Genomic DNA, 21828 nt, shown 5'->3' on the forward strand with positions numbered 1-21828 from the left:
CGACAGGTGCACTGAACAGTCGACGGTGATTGGTTGACTCTCTGACGTCACGGAAACACCGTCCAATGCCGCCGGTGTCCACTGACGTCAGTTTAGCTGGATTCAAACTTTTCCTCGGAGCAGCGGTGGCGATGAGCAGCTGAGGCCTCCGAGTACACGGTCTTCATTCCTCATGTCGCTGCTGGTGGTGAAGCTAAAGCAAGACGAGCTAAGCTAACTGAGCTAACAGCAGCCCGGAGCCGTTTACCAGCCGGACTCCGTCTGTGTGTGCGTGTGTGTGTGCGCGTGAGGACAGTGGATGCCCAGCTGACCGTCCGCCATGTCCGGTTCAGCTCAACAGGTGAGTTAATAATCAGATAAATTAATGATAATAATAATAATAATAATAATAATCGTCAGGTGACAAATGTACTCGCAACAACTTCCGTCATGACTCACCTGACTCTCAGGCAGGTCAGTGAAGGAACGACGGGACGCCGCGCTGGATTTTCCGGTTTGTCCAGTTTGCGGCTTCTCACAGTTCCGACACCTGGCGAGAAAACAGCTGAAAAAACACCGGAACAACCATTTAAACCTGACAAAAAACTCACATGTCCGAATTTTAATAATATTTACCCTGTTTACCTGTCCAAAGTCATTTCACCTGCGGCTAAATAATAGAGAAGTTATGTTTTGCACACTTTTGCTGTGTTGACACTATTGATTTGGCATATTTTCAAAGATGATAGTTAGGTAAACACAACATGTTTCACCCCTAATCCAAGAAGTTTCTTTACTTTTTTATAACTTTTCTGACAGGAAACTGACCGCTCACGCTCCCACACCAAACCCCATAGAGAAAATCATCGATTTTACACCACATCACACAGGGAGCAGTTGATCCACTGCTGCCTCCATCACTTACTCCAAATGTGTGTATTATGCAACTTCTGTGTTGGAAATCATTTGTTCTGATTCACGACAAATGATTTGTTGGACGTAAACTGACCAAACAAGGCAACGGCAGACCAGCAGCTCCTGTGTCCCTGTGAGATAAAATTGATGATTTTCTCTATGGGGTTTGGTGTGGGAGAGTTTCTTGTTGGATAAAGCAGAGAAGATATTCTTAAGATGTCATAGTTGACTCAAACAGCCAGTAGGGGGCACCCTCTGTCTGAGTCTTCTCAGATTATGATTAATAATAATAATAATAATAATTGTTATGGCGTTATTGATGAATAAGCACAACAAATCCCGCCTACTGCACCTTTAACAGCAGGGTGTTGGTTGCATTACTCACCGTGATGCAAATGCTCCTCCCTGGGGACTGACGGGAGGTGTGTCTGTCAGACAATAGCGAGGATAATACCTACAGACACGAGAAGCACAGACCAGTGACGGTAGATTTGACGTTTCACGCTCGTGGAGGCTTTGTTTTTGTTGTTGTGAAAACACAAAAATTAATCTCGTGAGTGGTTTTCGTCTTCTGTTTTTTTAACACTGCGGCTCCTTTTCAGCCCGCTCTTCTCTCGCTTGATTATGTCAAGATGGGAAAATCTGAACCCAAAATTACACCATAAACAAAATGTAGCTTGCAAAAAATAGCATTTCACATTCAAACATTAAATAAATAAATAAATAAATAGATGTGTAAAAATCCAGCTATGTGTGGCTATTGTAGGATGAACACAGAAGGTGGCAGCGTTGTGTCATTTGTTGTTGGTTTAAAGGGCGAGTTCAGGCTTTTTGAAGTGTGGTTTTATGAGGTTTGCCAGCAGGGATGCAAAGAAAAAAAGCCCATTTAAACCACTTAACAAAAGGCTCACTTTATGAAATCCACATCATCCTTGGTCTATGATGTCATAGGAATATGTTCACTGCTGTATCTCATGGTTAAATGGACTTTTCCACTAGGAAATTAAAGTTTATGTAACGTTCCTACATTCCTGCACCAAACTCCATAGAGAAAATCAGTGATTTTTTTTTTACACCACAGCACACAGGAGTTGTTGATCCACTGCCTCCGATCACAAAGCTCAAAATGTGTTATTTTGTGATTTCCGTGTTTGGAATACTCTCCTTTGATTTATCTTTGTGACACAAAGTTAGCAACCAGAACAGAAGTGGACCAGCAGCTGGTGTGACCATGCAGCTGAAAACGCTGTTTTTCCCTATGGAGTTTGGTTTGGGAGTGGGAGCGGTTTTACAGAGTGACTCAAACTTCAGTTTCCTCACTGAACAGGTTTACAAACAGCCAGATGGAGTCGTGAACATATCCTAAAGATAATATAGAGTTTCCTGTGGCTCCTGCTTCAGAAACCTGAGGGAATAGTTTGTTGTGATGATGTAAAACAGACAAACGCATCACTCGGATTATTCTGTGTATTATTTTTTTTTTTATTAGAATGGTAACATGCAGAGTCTGGATGAGGTGGATATTCTGGACCCGGCGTTCCAGCAGCGGTTGGAAGACGCCCGTACGCTGCTCAGGCAGGAGATCCAGCGCGAGCTGAAGATCAAGGAGGCGGCCGAGCGGCTGCGGCGAGCCGTCACCAACCGCAAGAGTGCGGCCGACGTGGAGGGACAGCTGAGGGCCTCCAGCCGCAAGCTGGACAAACTGCACTGGGAACTGCAGGAGCTCAACGCCCGCTCCATGACCACGGAGAGAGCCAACAGCACAGGTGACCTTTAACCCTTTTAATGACGGTGTTTTTAACGGTGCCGTTACTGTAAACGCTAACATCTTTGTTGTTGTTGTTGTTGTTGTGCTTCAGGCTGCGCGGACGAAGTCGACGGTCAGTCGGCCGAGTCGTGCCAATGGGAGGAAGTGACGTCACCGGTGGCCAGTCGAGTCAGAACTCTGAAGAAGCAGCTCACCATGGAAACCAAGGTCAAACAGGGAGCAGAGAACATGATCCAGACGTACACCAACGGTTCAGTCAAGGTACGGTTTATGACCCTTAAAACCACAGCCTTAACCCTGGAGAAGGAGCAGCTAATGCTCTCTTTTACTGTGGGTTTGTTTTGGAAGATATTCATACACTCACACACACGTTTATGCTGCTATTCTTCTAAGGACACTTCCATTGGCTTTCATTCATTTTGGACAGCTGAAACTAAGCCTTATCTCTGACCTTAGCCGTAAACTTCCTCAGAAATGAGGTTCTGTCTCATTGGGACCAGGTTTTGGTCTCTATGAGGACGACTGGTCCTGACAAGGTCACACACAGGATGCTGACGTGGCACTGTTTACCTGCTGCTGCTGCTGTGTTGTGATGACGAGAGCTGGGTATCAAGTTTCAGCACCTTTGTGGTTTTGAACGTGCTCTGTATCACCTCATATTAAACATGTGCTGTCATTTGATATCATATTTATTTTCTAAATGATTATTAAAGTCAGTGAAAATGTAAGAATTTTACTTAGTTTTTATAATATATATATGTATGTGCATATATGTGTACGTGTGTGTATATATATATATATATATGCATATATGTATGTATATGTATGTATATATGTATGTGTATATATGTGTATGTGTATATATGTATGTATATGTGTATATATGTATGTATATGTATATATATATATGTGTGTGTATATATATGTGTATGTGTATATGTGTATATGTATATATGTGTATATGTATATATGTGTATATTTGTATATATATGTATATTTGTATATATGTATATATATATATATATATATATATACATATGTGTGTATATGTATATATATATATATATGTGTGTGTGTGTATATATATGTATATATGTATATATATGTGTGTATATATGTATATGTATATATATGTGTGTATATGTATATGTATATATATATGTGTATGTGTATATATATATATTTGTGTATGTGTATATATGTATATGTGTATGTGTATGTGTATATATGTGTGTGTGTATATGTGTATATATATATGTATGTATGTGTGTGTATATGTATATGTGTGTATAATATGTATATGTGTATATATATGTATATGTATATATCGGGTTTATACACTTTACACACACACACATATAAAAACAGCTGTTTATAAACTCCAGATATTCATATACAGTATTATTGTAAACCCAGTGCTCGTGATGACTGTGCTTTGTATTCTGTGTCTCAGGACAGGAAGATGTTGTCCACGGCGCAGCAGATGCTGCAGGACAGTCGCACCAAGATCGAGCTGCTGCGCATGCAGATCATCAAAGTCGGCCAAGGGCGAAACGAAGGGTGTGAAAGGTCACATGGTAAAAATGATAAAAACTAAAATTCTATTATACAGTGAATAAAAAAACCCCCACAGTGATCAGGTCTGTAAACGCTGCCCCTGTCTCTGATCATCAGGTCCTGCCGTGGACATGATCAGTCCTCTGGAGCTGCGAGTGGCCGAGCTCGTGCACCACGCCAAGATCGAGGCGGCCGTCGCCGAGGGCGCCAGGAACGTGGAGAAGCAGCTGAGCGCGCAGAAGATCCAGGACCGACGAGTCCTGGCAGAGGTGAGCACGAGCTGGGTCACGTCACACCAGGTGTTCAAAGGTTATAGTTCAGGGTTCAGGGTTTTTTTTTACGTAAGGAGTGAGTCCTGTGTGCAATCTGCAGTCTCACCATTAGGTGTCACTAAGTCTCACACACCGGAGTCCAGGCACTGTTTACCAGTTAGCTCCGTTAGCTGTTTATTAAAGGAAAAGAGCAGCGCTACAAATAACCGGGGTACCCGTGTGCTGCGTATGTGTGCGTCTGTTTTTAAAGTTTAGCGTTACTTTAGAGACTCATTTTAACAATCGGGAGTGACGTAAACATGACGTCACGCGCATCTTTTCCAGTCGGCCGTCATGGGAACGCGTCAACATTAGTGCATGACACGTTTCCATGACGGCTGACCGGGAAAAGATGCGCGTGACGTCACGTTTACGTGCCGTGGCACCAGAGTCCAGGCACCGTTAGCTCCTTTAGCAGTCGTTAGCACTCCCACAGTGGAACTGGAGTGGTGTGTTTATTAAAGTTCAGGTTTCAGGGTTTTTGACGTATGGTTGTATGATGGTTCCTGGACCAGAGGACACACACGATGCGTCGGTGCCTCTGCACAACCACAGTCCAAGAAGCCTGAATTATCTCTAATATGTTACTCCTATTTAATATGTGTGTGTGTGTGTGTGTGTGTCCGTCAGGCTCAGAGACGGATGCAGGAGTCCTGTCAGAAGGCGGAGCTGCTGCGTTTGTCTCTGGAGAGGCGTTTGACTGAACTGCCCGACGATCACCCTAAACGCGCCGCCATCGAGGAGGTCGTGTTGTCGGGAGCCTCCCTTTCTGCCGGCGGCGGTGGCAGCGGCACGCCGAAGAAGTCGTCGTCCGAGCCTCCGTCCCTGTCCTACACGTCGTCCTTCTTCAAACCCGCCAGTCTGACAGGTTGATTTTTCCTCGTTGTTGCTTCGCCTCAAACGTGCCTCTTGACCCCCTGACTTGGTAAATGAGCGGATGTTTGTGTCTCAGGTCGGTTGGACGTGTGTCTGATGGGCTGTCAGGATCTGCTCGAGGCCGTTCCGGGACGCTGTCGCGTCACCAGCGTCCCGGGGACGCCGGGGGGCGTCTCCGAGGGGAAGTCTCTGAAGGCGAGGGCCGGCCTGTCGGTACGCAGCGTCAACGGCAAGACGAGCAAGACTGACGAGCTTTCCTGTGAGTGGATGTTTAACTCTTTGTTGTTACATTTAGAAGCTAACAGAATAACACATGTAGTGGTTTGGTTAAAGCAGCAAATAGTGGGGCGTGAAATGTTTTCTTCATCCTAAGGGGTGGGCCTTGTTTTATCGAGGCCACCATCTTGTGTTGCCACGTTGTTGTGTTTTTTACATTTTGAAGCAGAAACGTGAAGTGTTGAGCAAAGGAGTGTGTCTTCTGTGTGCAATCTGCAGTCTCACCATTAGGTGTCACTAAGTCTTACACACTGGACCTTCAAGTCTACGATAACTGTATAATATAATTAGCGCTGGCGGTTAACAGTGTCAACTTTAGCGCACATTAACACATGACACGTTTCCATGCCGACTGACCGGGAAAAGACAAGGTACCGGAGTCCAGGCACCGTTTACCAGTTAGCTCCGTTAGCTCCATGATTATCGCCGTTAGCGCGCCTACAGTCGATCTGGAGTGGTCTGTTTATTAAAGGAAAAGAGCAGCGCTACAAATAACTAGCGTACCTGTGTACTGCGTAAGTTTAGCGTTACTGTAGAGACTCGTTTTAACAATCGGGAGTCACATAAACAAGACGTCACGCGCTTCTTTTCCCGGTCATGCGTTAATGCGCGTTAACGTTGACGCCATTAACGTGCCCAGCACTAAATATAATACAATAACTGCTTTAAAGCGCTTTTAGACGGCAATTTCCGAAGTTTGTGTTTTTTCCCTCTCTCTCTCTCTCTCTAAAGACGCTGCACTTTCTCACGTATTTGTTTACGCGTCATTACTTCACTTGCACATGACACAAGTTGCTGCATTTTTAGCTAATTTTGCCAAAGCGAGACCAAACTTTTGAGACCTTGTCCGCCGCGATGACGTAAACAAAACATCAACGCTAATTCACCTCATGTAGTAAGCTGTTGGGAATTAGCATTTAATAGCTACATCGACACGGCTGCCTCTATTTTGAAGGTTTTTTTTTTTGTGCTGACCGCTTCTCCCTGTGTTTGTGTGTCAGCTGAGGTCAGCGCTGTGCTGAAGGTGGACAACAGGATGGTGGGACACACTCACTGGAGACAGCTGGGTAAAGAAGCCTGGGGACAGAGCTTCAGCGTCGAGCTGGAGAGAGTGAGTGACTCTGATATCGCTATCAATACGTTAGTTTATTTGATTTGAGTTTGTTATGGCCACGTTTGGACCTGGCATTAAAATGTCTCTTATAGGCTCCTCATTTGGTTATTTTCTTGATTCATTGACTAGCTGTTTGGACCATGTTCTTATTTTGTCCACAAAGCAAAACGACTCAGTTTGAGTGATTTATTTATGTTTATGTGAAGCAAAGAAACCAGAGAATATTCACATTAAAGAAGCTGAAAAATCTGAGAAACCTGTTTAAAAAACAACATATTTGATGATTAAATATTTACTCTTGTGGCCACATCATCTGATGTGAATTCCCCCCGCCCTTTATTCAAATACACCGTGACGTACAGAGGTGTGTGTTCTAATATGGAAAAACAGACAGAACAGGGTGGATGTTGAAAACCAAGGGTTTTTATGCCTCAGTGCAGAGACACCTGTGGGCGGAGCCAAAGCTGTTTTTGTAATGGTGAACATCTGTTTCTAGCTCTGACTGACTGTGTCTCTGATGGTCTCAAACCTCTGCTCTGTTCGTGTAATCCCAATCACTAATCCTCTTGACATTTGTAATAATCTGGATTTAACACACACACACACACACACACTCTGTAGCATCATCTCATCGCTTAAGACTCTAGTATTAAACGTCCTGGCTCTTATTCTCACAGTTGACACCATGACGCGTAAGAACTTCTGTTGAAGCCCTGGAGCCTAAAACACACCAGATTAAGCCTGTGGTATTTTAAGAACATCACATTTATAGCTTTATCTCACTGTTTGATGGTCTTTTCCAACAGAAAACCTGAATGTTTTGTCATCTCTCCCATAAAAAACTCCATAGAGAAAATCAGTGTTTTTACATCACAGCACACAGGAGTTGTTGACCCACTGCTGCCTTCATTAGACCGTTCAAATGTGTTATTTTTGTGTCTCCAGTGTTTAAAATCCTTTATTCAAATTCACCTCAGTGACATAAACTGACCACACGAGGCAGCAGCAGCAGACCAGCAGCCCCTGTGTCCCTGTGAGCTTAAATCGACAATTTTGTCTATATTTATATATATTTGTAGTCCAGGGAGCTGGAGATCGCGGTTTACTGGAAAGACTGGCGAGCGCTGAGCGGCGTCAAGTTCCTGCGGCTCGAGGACTTCCTGGACAACCAGCGTCACGGCATGTGTCTGCAGCTGGAGCCTCAGGGCATCCTCTTCATCGAGGTACTCGTTTTCTACTGCAACATTTATTAGCTTAAAGTAAAGGGACAACATTCTTATGGACTTTTTTCTCAAATTTTGGACGACATGCCAACGTAAAACTTTTTTGTCAAATTTTGGACAAATTTTTTTGGGGACTTTATATTTCAAATTTTGGACGACATACTAACCTATGACCTTTTTGTCAGATTTTGGACAAAAAAATTCTGGGACTTAACAAAGACATTAGTATGTCGTCCAAAATTTTAAATAAAAAGTCCCAAAAAAATGTTGTCCCAACATTTGACCAAAAAGTTTCTTGTTTTTAGTAAATTTTGGGAAAAAATTTTTTGGGACTTTTTATTTAAAATTTTGGACGACATACTGTACTAACCTATGACTTTTTTGTCAAATTTTGGACACATTTTCTTTTTACTTTTTTGTCAGATTTTGGACAAAAAAATTCTGGGACTTTAAAAAAATAAAATAATTGGACGACATGCTAACCGAAAACTTTTTGGTCAAATGTTGGGACAACATTTTTTTGGGACTTTTTTGTAAAATTTTGGACAAAATATTTTTTGTCAGATTTTGGACAAAAAAATTCTGGCACTTAAAAAAATTTTTTTTGGACGATATGCTAACCGATGACTTTTTTTCAAAATTTGGGAAAAAAAACCTTTTTTTTTGTAAATTTTGGACGACATACTAACCTATGTCTTTTTTGTCAAATTGTGGACCATTTTTTTTTTTTTTCTAATTTTGAATGTCATACGACTTTGTTGTCAAATTGTGGACCAATTTTTTTTTTTTTTTTTTTTCTATTTTTGGATGTCATACGACTTTGTTTTCAAATTGTGGACCAAATTTTTTTTTGCCTTTTTTTTTCAAATTTTGGACGACACACTAAAACAATCAATCTCATCTGAATCGTCTCCGTCGATCTTTTCCAGGTGACGTTTATCAAACCCGTCATCGAGCGTCACTCCAATCTCCAGAGGCAAAGGAGAATCTTCCCCAAAGAGAAGGGTAAAATAAAAACTCACGGGTTTATGTATCATTATGTAATTTTCTTCATCTTTTTAATCTATTATTATTGTTTAAACAGGGAAGAATTTCCTCCGCGCTGCTCAGATGAACATGAACTTTGCCACGTGGGGTCGTCTGATGATGAGCATCCTGCCTCCTCCCTGCAACTCCCTGGAAGCAATGAGTCCACCTTTAACTGGAACCGGCACCGGATCCATGTCGTCCTCCAGCGGCCTGTCGCAGTGAGACCCGTGTTTTCTCTCAGTGTGTGTGTGATGAGGCAGAACCTCATTTCTGAGGAACTGGTTCATAAGACAAGAAATGATTATGGTATAATATTAAATGGGAATGTATGTTTGTGAAAGTGTTTCTCGAGAAGTGTCTCAAACACCTGTGCAGTATGAATTGACAGTTTTCGCTTCTGTTTGTTTGTCTCAGAGATACTGCTGTGATGAACCTGAACTTTGCTGGATCTCCACATCGAAGCAGAAAGAACTTTAAAGACTCTGTGATGGTAAAGAGCTCAGACACGGTCACACAGTCGTGAGCTTAATCTGTGTTTATTTAATTTTTTGTTAATTCTTTGTTTGTTTACTTTCTTTCAGTCGCCCGGTGAAAACAGAAGCCCCAAGACCAAACGTCAACCCTCCATTCTTTCATCGTCACAGTGAGTCAATAAATGTGGTAAAATGTCTTAAAAGTCCAATTAATGTCACATTTTGGACATCTGACTTTTTTGTCTAATTTTGGTCAAAGTTTGGACCAAAAAATGTTTTTTGAAAATGTTTTCAAATTTTGTACCAAAAAAATGATCTAAAAAAAATTGTAAAATCTTTCGGCAAATACTACAGTATGCAGTTTTTGTCAAATTTTGTACGACATATGACGTTTCTGTCAAATTTTGGACAAAAATACTTTTTCAAAAAAATTGTCAATTTTTGGACGACATAGTATAGTATGTCGTTTTTGTCAAATTTTGGACAAAAATATTTTTTCAAAAAAAAAAACAAATTTTGGACGACATAGTATAGTATGTCGTTTTTGTCAAATTTTGGACCAAAATTGTTTTCCCAAAAAAATAGTTGAATCTTGCGCAAAATACTACAGTTTGCAGTTTTTGTCAAATTTTGGACAACGTATGATGTTTCTGTCAAATTTTGGACCAAAAACTTTTCAAAAAAATTTTCCACTTTGGGACGACATAGTATAGTATGTCGTTTTTGTCAAATTTTGGACCAAAATTGTTTTCCCAAAAAAATAGTCGAATCTTGCGCAAAATACTACAGTTTGCAGTTTTTGTCAAATTGTGGACAACGTATGATGTTTCTGTCAAATTTTGGACCAAAAAACGTTTTCAAAAAAATTTTCCACTTTGGGACGACATAGTATATAGTATGTCGTTTTTGTCAAATTTTGGACCAAAAATGCTTTCTCCAAAAATGGCCACATTTTGGAGACATAGTATAGTATGACGTACTACACGGTATAGTATGACGTTTTTGTCAAGTTTTGGACCAAAAAAATGGTTTTCAAAAAAATGGTCAGATTTTGGACGACATAGTGTAGTATGTCGTTTTTGTCAAATTTTGGGCCAACATTTTTTTCTCCAAAAATGGTCACATTTTGGAGACATAGTATAGTATGACGTGCTACATGGTATAGTATGACGTTTTTTGACAAGTTTTGGACCAAAAAAATGGTTTCCAAAAAAATGGTCAGATTTTGGACGACATAGTATAGTATGTCGTTTTTGTCAAATTTTGGACAAAAATACTTTTTAAAAAAAAAATTCAATTTTTGGACGACATAGTATAGTATGTCGTTTTTGTCAAATTTTGGACCAAAATTGTTTTCCCAAAAAAATAGTTGAATCTTGCGCAAAATACTACAGTTTGCAGTTTTTGTCAAATTGTGGACAACGTATGATGTTTCTGTCAAATTTTGGACCAAAAAACGTTTTCAAAAATTTTTTCCACTTTGGGACGACATAGTATATAGTATGTCGTTTTTGTCAAATTTTGGACCAAAAATGCTTTCTCCAAAAATGGCCACATTTTGGAGACATAGTATAGTATGACGTACTACACGGTATAGTATGACGTTTTTGTCAAGTTTTGGACCAAAAAAATGGTTTTCAAAAAAATGGTCAGATTTTGGACGACATAGTATAGTATGTCGTTTTTGTCAAATTTTGGGCCAACATTTTTTTCTCCAAAAATGGTCACATTTTGGAGACATAGTATAGTATGACGTGCTACATGGTATAGTATGACGTTTTTTGACAAGTTTTGGACCAAAAAAATGGTTTCCAAAAAAATGGTCAGATTTTGGACGACATAGTATAGTATGTCGTTTTTGTCAAATTTTGGACCAAATTTTTTTTCACAAAAAATAGTCACATTTTGGAGACATAGTATAGTATGACGTACTACATGGTTTAGTATGACGTTTTTGTCAAGTTTTGGACCAAAAAAATGGTTTTCAAAAAAATTGTCAGATTTTGGACGACATAGTATAGTATGTTGTTTTTGTCAAATTTTGGACCAAATATTTTTTTCTCCAAAAATGGCCACATTTTGGAGACATAGTATAGTATGACGTACTACACGGTATAGTATGACGTTTTTGTCAAGTTTTGGACCAAAAAAATGGTTTTCAAAAAAATGGTCAGATTTTGGACGACATAGTATAGTATGTCGTTTTTGTCAAATTTTGGGCCAACATTTTTTTCTCCAAAAATGGTCACATTTTGGAGACATAGTATAGTATGACGTGCTACATGGTATAGTATGACGTTTTTTGACAAGTTTTGGACCAAAAAAATGGTTTCCAAAAAAATGGTCAGATTTTGGACGACATAGTATAGTATGTCGTTTTTGTCAAATTTTGGACCAAATTTTTTTTCTCAAAAAATAGTCACATTTTGGAGACATAGTATAGTATGACGTACTACATGGTTTAGTATGACGTTTTTGTCAAGTTTTGGACCAAAAAAATGGTTTTCAAAAAAATTGTCAGATTTTGGACGACATAGTATAGTATGTTGTTTTTGTCAAATTTTGGACCAAATATTTTTTTCTCAAAAAATGGTCCCATTTTGGAGACACAGTATATAGTATGACGTACTACATGGTATAGTATGAAGTTTTTGTCAAGTTTTGGACCAAAAATGTTTTCTCCAAAAATGGTCACATTTTGGAGACATAGTATAGTACAGGGGTCTGCAACCTTTAGGATGAAAAGAGCCATTTTTGTCGTCTCTCCACCCAAAAATTCATTTGGAGCCGCAAAAAACCCCACAAGATGAAGATAATAACACATATAAAGGTTTTTATACAGACAAACTATATAAAATAGTAATAGTCTCTTTCATTTATGACATTTAAGAACTACAACATGTTCAGTTTATACCCAACCTCTAGACCCCGTAGACCTGGTTCTTCCATTGGGACCGTATATATGTTCCCCGGGTCCTATGTTCCCCGCTTTGTATGTGACTGGGGAACATAGGACCCTTTCTCTAACCCTAACCCTAAACCTACCCTTTTTCAAAAAAAGGGTCCCATGTTCCCCTGTCACATACAAAGTGGGGAACATAGGACCTTTTTTTGGGTAAACGGGGAACATAGGACCCGGGGAACATCGGTACGACCCCCTTCCATTGTTTCATTGTTTGTGGCAAATTAAAGAAATCAAAATGAACCCGCTTTGAAATAAATGAAGCAAATATTTGGCTTGTATGTTGTTCGTGCTCAAGAAAAACGGTATGTGGATCCAAAGATGGACAGGACACATCCAAACATGTACTGAATATTGCATTTTACGTCGACATTGGATGTTGCACAAGATATTAAAATACTTTTATTTGTCGCCTTGATCTCTAAAACTACAAGGAGCCACTGCAGAGTGGCCGCAGGTTGCAGACCCCTGGTATAGTATGACGTACTACACAGTATAGTATGACGTTTTTGTCAAGTTTTGGACTAAAAAAATGGTTTTCAAAACAATGGTCAGATTTTGGACAACATAGTGTAGTATGTCGTTTTTGTCAAATTTTGGACCAAATTTTTTTTCCCCAAAAATGGTCCCATTTTGGAGACATAGTATAGTATGACGTACTACATGGTATAGTATGACGTTTTTGTCAAGTTTTGGACCAAAAAAATGGTTTTCAAAAAAATGGTCAGATTTCGGACGACATAGTATAGTATGTAGTTTTTGACAAATTTTGGACCAAATTTTTTTTCTCCAAAAATGGTCCCATTTTGGAGACATAGTATAGTATGACGTACTACATGGTATAGTATGACGTTTTTGTAAAATTTTTGACCAAAATTGTTTTCCCAAAAAAATAGTCAAATCTTGCGCAACATACTACAGTATGCAGTTTTTATCAAATTTAGGACCACAAATGAAGTTTTTGTAAAATTTTGGACCAAAAAACTTTTCAAAAATATTGTCAATTTTTGGACGACATAGTATACTATGTCGTTTTGGTCAAATATGGACCAAAATTTTTTTTCCCAAAAAAATACTCAAATATTGTGCAAAATACTACAATATACAGTTTTGGTCAAATTTTGGACGATGTATGACATTTCTGTCAAATTTTGGACCAAAAAACGTTTTCTAAAAAATTGTCAATTTTGGGACGACATAGTATAGTATGTCGTTTTTGTCAAATTTTGGACCAACATTTTATTCCCCCAAAAAAAGTCAAATCTTGCACCAAATACTACAGTATGCAGTTTTTGTCAAATTTTGGACAACGTATGACGTTTCTGTCAAATTTTGGACCAAAACGTTTTCAAAAAAATTGTCAATTTTGGGACGACTTAGTATAGTATGTCGTTTTTGTCAAATTTTGGACCAAAATTGTTTTCCCAAAAAATAGTCAAATAGATTTGACAAAAACACCATGCTATACTATGTTGTCCAAAATGTGACAATTGAATCAAATTTTGGACCAAAATCTTTTTTGAAAAAAAATTACAAAATGTTGTACGACATACTACAGTATGACGTTTTTGTCAAAATGTTGTCCAAAGTTTGACCAAAAAAAGTAAAAGAAAGTATAAAAAAAAAAAAATTGGTCCAAAATTTGACCCAAAAGTCATAGTATAGTATGTCGTCCAAAATTTGACAAAAAGGTCATTTTAAATAAAGTTGTTGACTAAATGTTTGTGCTGTTTTCAGAGATGAAGTCCTGACGATAGAAGACTTCAGATGTATTTCAGTGCTGGGCAGAGGTCACTTTGGAAAGGTACTGACCTGTTGACCTTTTTCACATCTCGACAAGAAACTGTGTGACACCCACCTCGTCTCCTCCTTTACTTCCTGTCCACATGTCTGTAAAATGTGTCAGAGAAATAACTTCAAAGGGACAGTTCATAAAGTGTTACATCGAGACCATGTTCAGTCAAACAAAAACCCTGAACTATCCCTTTTCAATATTATACTACTACTATTATTGTTATCCAGGTGTTGCTGGCTGAGTATAAGAAGTCAGGCAAACTGTTTGCCATCAAAGCTCTGAAGAAAGGCGACATCGTGACACGAGACGAAGTCGACAGGTGAGAAAACTGTTATATATCTGGATATGAGATGGATACACAGTCCTAGACTAACTGTATGTGTTTGATAATCTCAACCTCACCTCCGTCTCAGCCTCATGTGCGAGCGCAGGATCTTTGAGGTGATCAACGCCTCGCATCACCCTTTCCTGGTGAACCTGCACGGCTGCTTCCAGACCGCAGACCACGTGTGCTTTGTGATGGCGTACTCTCCAGGAGGAGACCTCATGACGCACATTCACACCAGCATCTTCACCGAGAAGCAGACACTGTGAGTGCACACACACACACGGGTCATTGAAAGTGCTTGAATTTTGTGCAAAGAAAGAAGTGAAGTTGATATTTAGGTAAACGTCTCTCTTGTCTGTTACGACGCCACCTACTTTTTCATGCCCCGCGTTGCTTGATGTACGTAGAAGAGGCCTAAGTGTTGGTCCAAAATTTGACTAAAACGTCATGCTATACTGTCGTCCAAAATTAGATTTTTTTTTTTTGGAAAAAAAATGTGATACTATACTTCATCTTCCAAAATTGGAAATTTTTTCTTCGAAAAAAATTTTGGTCCAAAATTTGACAAAAACGTCATACTATACTATGTCGTCCAAAATTTGACATTTTTTCTTTGAAAAAGATTTTCGTCCAAAATTTTACTAAAACAAAATACTGTCGTCCAAAATTTGAAAAAAAAAATTGAAAATAATTTTGGTCCAAAATTTGACAAAAACGTCATGCTATACTATGTCGTCCAAAATTAGATTTTTTTTTTTTTGGAAAAAAAATTGGCCCAAAATTTGACAAAAACGTCATACTATAGTGTCGTCCAAAATTTGAAAAACAATTTTGAAAAAAAGTTTGGCCAAAAATTTGACAAAAACGCCATACTATACTAAGTAGTCCAAAATTTGAAAAAAATGTCATACTATACTTCATCTTCCAAAATTTGAAATTTTTTCTTTAAAAAAAAATTTTGGTCCAAAATTTGACAAAAACGTCATACTATAGTGTCGTCCAAAATTTGAAAAACAATTTTGAAAAAAAGTTTGGCCAAAAATTTGACAAAAACGCCATACTATACTAAGTAGTCCAAAATTTGAAAAAAAATGTGATACTATACTTCATCTTCCAAAATTGGAAATTTTTTCTTCGAAAAAAATTTTGGTCCAAAATTTGACAAAAACGTCATACTATACTATGTCGTCCAAAATTTGAAATTTTTTCTTTGAAAAAGATTTCCGTCCAAAATTTTACTAAAACAAAATACTGTCGTCCAAAATTTGAAAAAAAAAATTGAAAATAATTTTGGTCCAAAATTTGACAAAAACGTCATAATATTCTATGTCGTCCAAAATTTGGACACGTGATTGACGTGAGATTCTGTGCAGAACAACAACGAGCGAGTAAAGTTGAGACCGACTTTGACCAAGATCACTAAAAGTGGACAAAGCCATGGACGCTCCTACAAGTTGTCCTCCCATCTTTAAGCCGCGTCAGCACGTTTGGTCCTTGAATTTTGATGTCAACAAGGCGTGGTGTCGACCTAACGTCTGTCTCCGTCTTCAGGTTTTACTCGTCGTGTGTGCTGCTGGGTCTGGAGTTCCTCCACCAGAACCGCATCGTTTACAGGTATGTCGTCATCTTCTTCTTCTGCCATCTTGTTTGAAGAGTGTGTGTGACATCATCTGGTGTTTGTGTCCATCAGGGATCTGAAGCTGGACAACCTGCTGATGGACGGGGACGGCTACGTCAGGATCGCAGACTTTGGTTTGTGTAAAGAAGGTAAAAAAAAAACCTTTGTTTTTAAAATCCCTGTGATGTCACTGTGAGGTCACGGCCGAAGTCTGACCTCTGACCTCTGCAGGTATGGACCACGGCGATCGCACCTCCACGTTCTGCGGCACGCCCGAGTTCCTGGCTCCAGAGGTTCTGACGGACAACAACTACACGCGCAGCGTGGACTGGTGGGGGTTCGGCGTCCTCGTCTATGAGATGCTGGTGGGGGAGGTCAGTGTGACCTCCAGTCTCGCGTAGACTGAATCAAACGTGAAATGATGTTCTTCTTCGTGGAATCTGTTCTCACGCAAACTCTCTCCGTTCTCTCCGTCAGTCGCCTTTCCCGGGCGAAGACGAGGAAGAGGTGTTCGACAGCATCGTCAACGACGACGTGCGCTTCCCTCGCTTCCTTTCTCCTCTGTCGGTTTCGCTCATTCAGAAGGTGAAGCTCTTCCCTGCGTTCCTCAGATCTTCGCGACTTCGGCGTTCACTCACTTCCGTCTCTTTGTCGTTGTTCTCCAGCTGCTGCAGAAGAACCCGGAGACGAGACTCGGAGGCGGAGAGGACGACGCCGTGGAAATCAAGAGACAGAAGTTCTTCCAGGTGACGAACTTCAGCAGAAACTCTGTGAAGATCAGAAACGTAGATCAAGAACATGTTCACCGCTTTATTTTCATGTCAGACGGACTTTTCCAAAAGGAAACTGAAGCATGTAAAGCGCTCACGCTCCCTGCACCAAACCCCATAGAGAAAATCAGCGATTTTACATCACAGCACACAGGAGTCGTTGATCCACTGCTGCCTCCATTACAGAGTTTAAATGAGTCATTTTGTGACTTCAGTGTTTGAAATCCTTCGGTCAGATTTAGCACAGTGACACAAAGTGACCACACGGGGTAGCAGTGGACCAGCAGCTCCTCTGTCCCTGTGAGCTAAAAACGCTGATTTTCTCTATGGGGTTTGGTGCAGGAGTCACTCAATGTTCACTTTTCTGTTATTTCAAAACGAGATGAAGCAATTTGACAACTTTTTTTTCGAAAAAAATTTTGTTCCAAAATTTGACAAAAACGTCATACTATACTATGTCTTCCAAAATTTGAAAAAAAAAAATTGAAAAAAAATCTGGCCCAAAATTTGACAAAAACGTCATACTATACTGTCTTCCAAAATTTAAAAAAAAAATTCATAAAAAATGTTCGGTCCAAAATTTGACAAATACGTCATACTATACTATGTCGTCCAAAATTAGACATTTTTTCTTCGAAAAATTTTTGGTCCAAAACTTGACATACCATAGTATGTCTTCCAAAATTTGACAATTTTTTTTTTGTAAAAAAATGCTGGTCCAAAATTTGACAAATACGTCATACTACAATATGTCGTCAAAAATGTAAAAAAAAAAATTGAAAAAAATTCTGGCCCAAAATTTGACAAAAACGTCATACTATACTATGTCGTCCAAATTTTGAAAAAAGAAATTCATAAAAAATGTTCGGTCCAAAATTTGACAAATACGTCATACTATACTATGTCGTCCAAAATTAGACATTTTTTCTTTGAAAAATTTTTGGTCCAAAACTTGACATACCATAGTATGTCTTCCAAAATTTGACAATTTTTCTTTTTGTAAAAAAATGCTGGTCCAAAATTTGACAAATACGTCATACTACAATATGTCGTCCAAAATTTGAAAAGAAAAATGTGAACAAAAATTTGACAAATTCGTCATACTACAATATGTCGTCAAAAATGTAAAAAAAAAAATTAAAAAAAATTCTGGCCCAAAATTTGACAAAAACGTCATACTACAATATGTCGTCAAAAATGTAAAAAAAAAATTGAAAAAAATTCTGGCCCAAAATTTGACAAAAACGTCATACTATACTATGTCGTCCAAATTTTGAAAAAAGAAATTCATAAAAAATGTTCGGTCCAAAATTTGACAAATACGTCATACTACAATATGTCGTCAAAAATGTAAAAAAAAAAATTGAAAAAAATTCTGGCCCAAAATTTGACAAAAACGTCATACTATACTATGTCGTCCAAATCCAAATTTTGAAAAAAGAAATTCATAAAAAATGTTCGGTCCAAAATTTGACAAATACGTCATACTATACTATGTCGTCCAAAATTAGAAAAAAATTTTCGAAAAAATTTTTGGTCCAAAACTTGACATACCATAGTATGTCTTCCAAAATTTGACAATTTTTTTTTTGTAAAAAAATGCTGGTCCAAAATTTGACAAATACGTCATACTACAATATGTCGTCCAAAATTTGAAAAGAAAAATGTGAACAAAAATTTGACAAATTCGTCATACTACAATATGTCGTCAAAAATGTAAAAAAAAAAAAAAAAAAAATTCTGGCCCAAAATTTGACAAAAACGTCATACTACAATATGTCGTCAAAAATGTAAAAAAAAAAATGTAAAAAATTCTGGCCCAAAATTTGACAAAAACGTCATACTATACTATGTCGTCCAAATTTTGAAAAAAGAAATTCATAAAAAATGTTCGGTCCAAAATTTGACAAATACGTCATACTATACTATGTCGTCCAAAATTAGACATTTTTTCTTCGAAAAAATTTTTGGTCCAAAACTTGACATACCATAGTATGTCTTCCAAAATTTGACAATTTTTTTTTGTAAAAAAATGCTGGTCCAAAATTTGACAAATACGTCATACTACAATATGTCGTCCAAAATTTGAAAAGAAAAATGTGAACAAAAATTTGACAAATTCGTCATACTACAATATGTCGTCAAAAATGTAAAAAAAAAAATGTAAAAAAATTCTGGCCCAAAATTTGACAAAAACGTCATACTACAATATGTCGTCAAAAATGTAAAAAAAAAAATTGAAAGAAATTCTGGCCCAAAATTTGACAAAAACGTCATACTATACTATGTCGTCCAAATTTTGAAAAAAGAAATTCATAAAAAATGTTCGGTCCAAAATTTGACAAATACGTCATACTATACTATGTCGTCCAAAATTAGACATTTTTTCTTCGAAAAATTTTTGGTCCAAAACTTGACATACCATAGTATGTCTTCCAAAATTTGACAATTTTTTTTTTGTAAAAAAATGCTGGTCCAAAATTTGACAAATACGTCATACTACAATATGTCGTCAAAAATGTAAAAAAAAAAATTGAAAAAAATTCTGGCCCAAAATTTGACAAAAACGTCATACTATACTATGTCGTCCAAATTTTGAAAAAAGAAATTCATAAAAAATGTTCGGTCCTAAATTTGACAAATACGTCATACTATACTATGTCGTCCAAAATTAGACATTTTTTCTTTGAAAAATTTTTGGTCCAAAACTTGACATACCATAGTATGTCTTCCAAAATTTGACAATTTTTTTTTTGTAAAAAAATGCTGGTCCAAAATTTGACAAATACGTCATCTACAATATGTCGTCCAAAATTTGAAAAGAAAAATGTGAACAAAAATTTGACAAATACGTCATACTACAATATGTCGTCAAAAATGTAAAAAAAAAATTAAAAAAAATTCTGGCCCAAAATTTGACAAAAACGTCATACTACAATATGTCGTCAAAAATGTAAAAAAAAAATTGAAAAAAATTCTGGCCCAAAATTTGACAAAAACGTCATACTATACTATGTCGTCCAAATTTTGAAAAAAGAAATTCATAAAAAATGTTCGGTCCAAAATTTGACAAATACGTCATACTATACTATGTCGTCCAAAATTAGACATTTTTTCTTCGAAAAATTTTTGGTCCAAAACTTGACATACCATAGTATGTCTTCCAAAATTTGACAATTTTTTTTTTGTAAAAAAATGCTGGTCCAAAATTTGACAAATACGTCATACTACAATATGTCGTCAAAAATGTAAAAAAAAAAATTGAAAAAAATTCTGGCCCAAAATTTGACAAAAACGTCATACTATACTATGTCGTCCAAATTTTGAAAAAAGAAATTCATAAAAAATGTTCGGTCCTAAATTTGACAAATACGTCATACTATACTATGTCGTCCAAAATTAGACATTTTTTCTTTGAAAAATTTTTGGTCCAAAACTTGACATACCATAGTATGTCTTCCAAAATTTGACAATTTTTTTTTTGTAAAAAAATGCTGGTCCAAAATTTGACAAATACGTCATCTACAATATGTCGTCCAAAATTTGAAAAGAAAAATGTGAACAAAAATTTGACAAATACGTCATACTACAATATGTCGTCAAAAATGTAAAAAAAAAATTAAAAAAAATTCTGGCCCAAAATTTGACAAAAACGTCATACTACAATATGTCGTCAAAAATGTAAAAAAAAAATTGAAAAAAATTCTGGCCCAAAATTTGACAAAAACGTCATACTATACTATGTCGTCCAAATTTTGAAAAAAGAAATTCATAAAAAATGTTCGGTCCAAAATTTGACAAATACGTCATACTATACTATGTCGTCCAAAATTAGACATTTTTTCTTCGAAAAATTTTTGGTCCAAAACTTGACATACCATAGTATGTCTTCCAAAATTTGACAATTTTTTTTTTGTAAAAAAATGCTGGTCCAAAATTTGACAAATACGTCATACTACAATATGTCGTCCAAAATTTGAAAAGAAAAATGTGAACAAAAATTTGACAAATTCGTCATACTACAATGTCGTCAAAAATGTAAAAAAAAAAAAAAAAAAAAATTCTGGCCCAAAATTTGACAAAAACGTCATACTATATACTATGTCGTCCAAATTTTGACATTTTTTCTTCGAAAAAAAATTTGGTCCAAAATTTGACAACATTTTTCTCTATGGGGTTTGGTGCAGCAGTCACTCAAAGCTCACTTTTCTGTTATTTCAAAACGAGATGAAGCAGTTAGCACATTCTTAAGATGATAGACCTTTTTAATAATAGCAATAATAATAATAATAATCATCGTCATCATTACCTTGTCAGGGGATGAACTGGGACGCTCTCCTGGCCAAGAAGCTGAAGCCGCCGTTCCTTCCCGCCCTCAAGGCGCCGCAGGACGTCAGCAACTTCGACGAGGAGTTCACTCGCCTGAAGCCGGTCCTCACGTTGCCGCGGACGCCGTGCGTCCTCACTGCCGAGCAACAGGAGATCTTTGCTGACTTTGACTTCTCCTTCATGAGATGATGACGAGTCGTCGTCGTCGTCTTCTTCGTCCCAGTTCCTGCTTTTATTTATCTCTCAGCCGACTGACAACACTGCCTCCTCCTCTGATTCATGACTCAGCGTTTCTCTGTGAAGAAAACATTCCCTTTTTCTACTGAAATACTTCTCTTTTATATCCATGTGTCGTGTTGATGAACGTATAACAAACGGATGTTTTTACCGTCTTTGATTCAAACCCAGCCTGTTCATGACATGAAGGAAATATGAATGAATGAATAAATGTGACCTCTGCTGGATGTTCAAACATTACTTTATTGATCGTTGTAGTAAAAAAAAC

At 37.6% G+C, this 21828-nt stretch overlaps 1 protein-coding gene across 1 annotated transcript; it reads left to right on the forward strand.

Annotated features, from left to right (window-relative positions):
• Positions 1-319: 319 nt before the first annotated feature.
• pkn3 (protein kinase N3) lies at positions 320-21512 on the forward strand (the record flags this gene model as incomplete). Its single annotated transcript, XM_083895226.1, has 22 exons — positions 320-340; positions 2399-2660; positions 2754-2923; positions 4116-4239; positions 4337-4488; positions 5161-5398; positions 5483-5665; positions 6684-6793; positions 7876-8019; positions 8949-9024; positions 9104-9266; positions 9463-9538; positions 9630-9691; positions 14221-14287; positions 14506-14597; positions 14692-14868; positions 16158-16220; positions 16297-16373; positions 16456-16598; positions 16702-16809; positions 16890-16970; positions 21312-21512. 22 exons carry the CDS (start codon positions 320-322, stop codon positions 21510-21512), a joined length of 2790 nt encoding a protein of 929 aa, XP_083751352.1.
• Positions 21513-21828: the final 316 nt, after the last annotated feature.

Source organism: Microchirus variegatus (assembly GCF_963457635.1).
Source record: "Microchirus variegatus genome assembly, chromosome: 1".
In the NCBI taxonomy this organism is placed as follows: Eukaryota; Metazoa; Chordata; class Actinopteri; order Pleuronectiformes; family Soleidae; genus Microchirus; species Microchirus variegatus.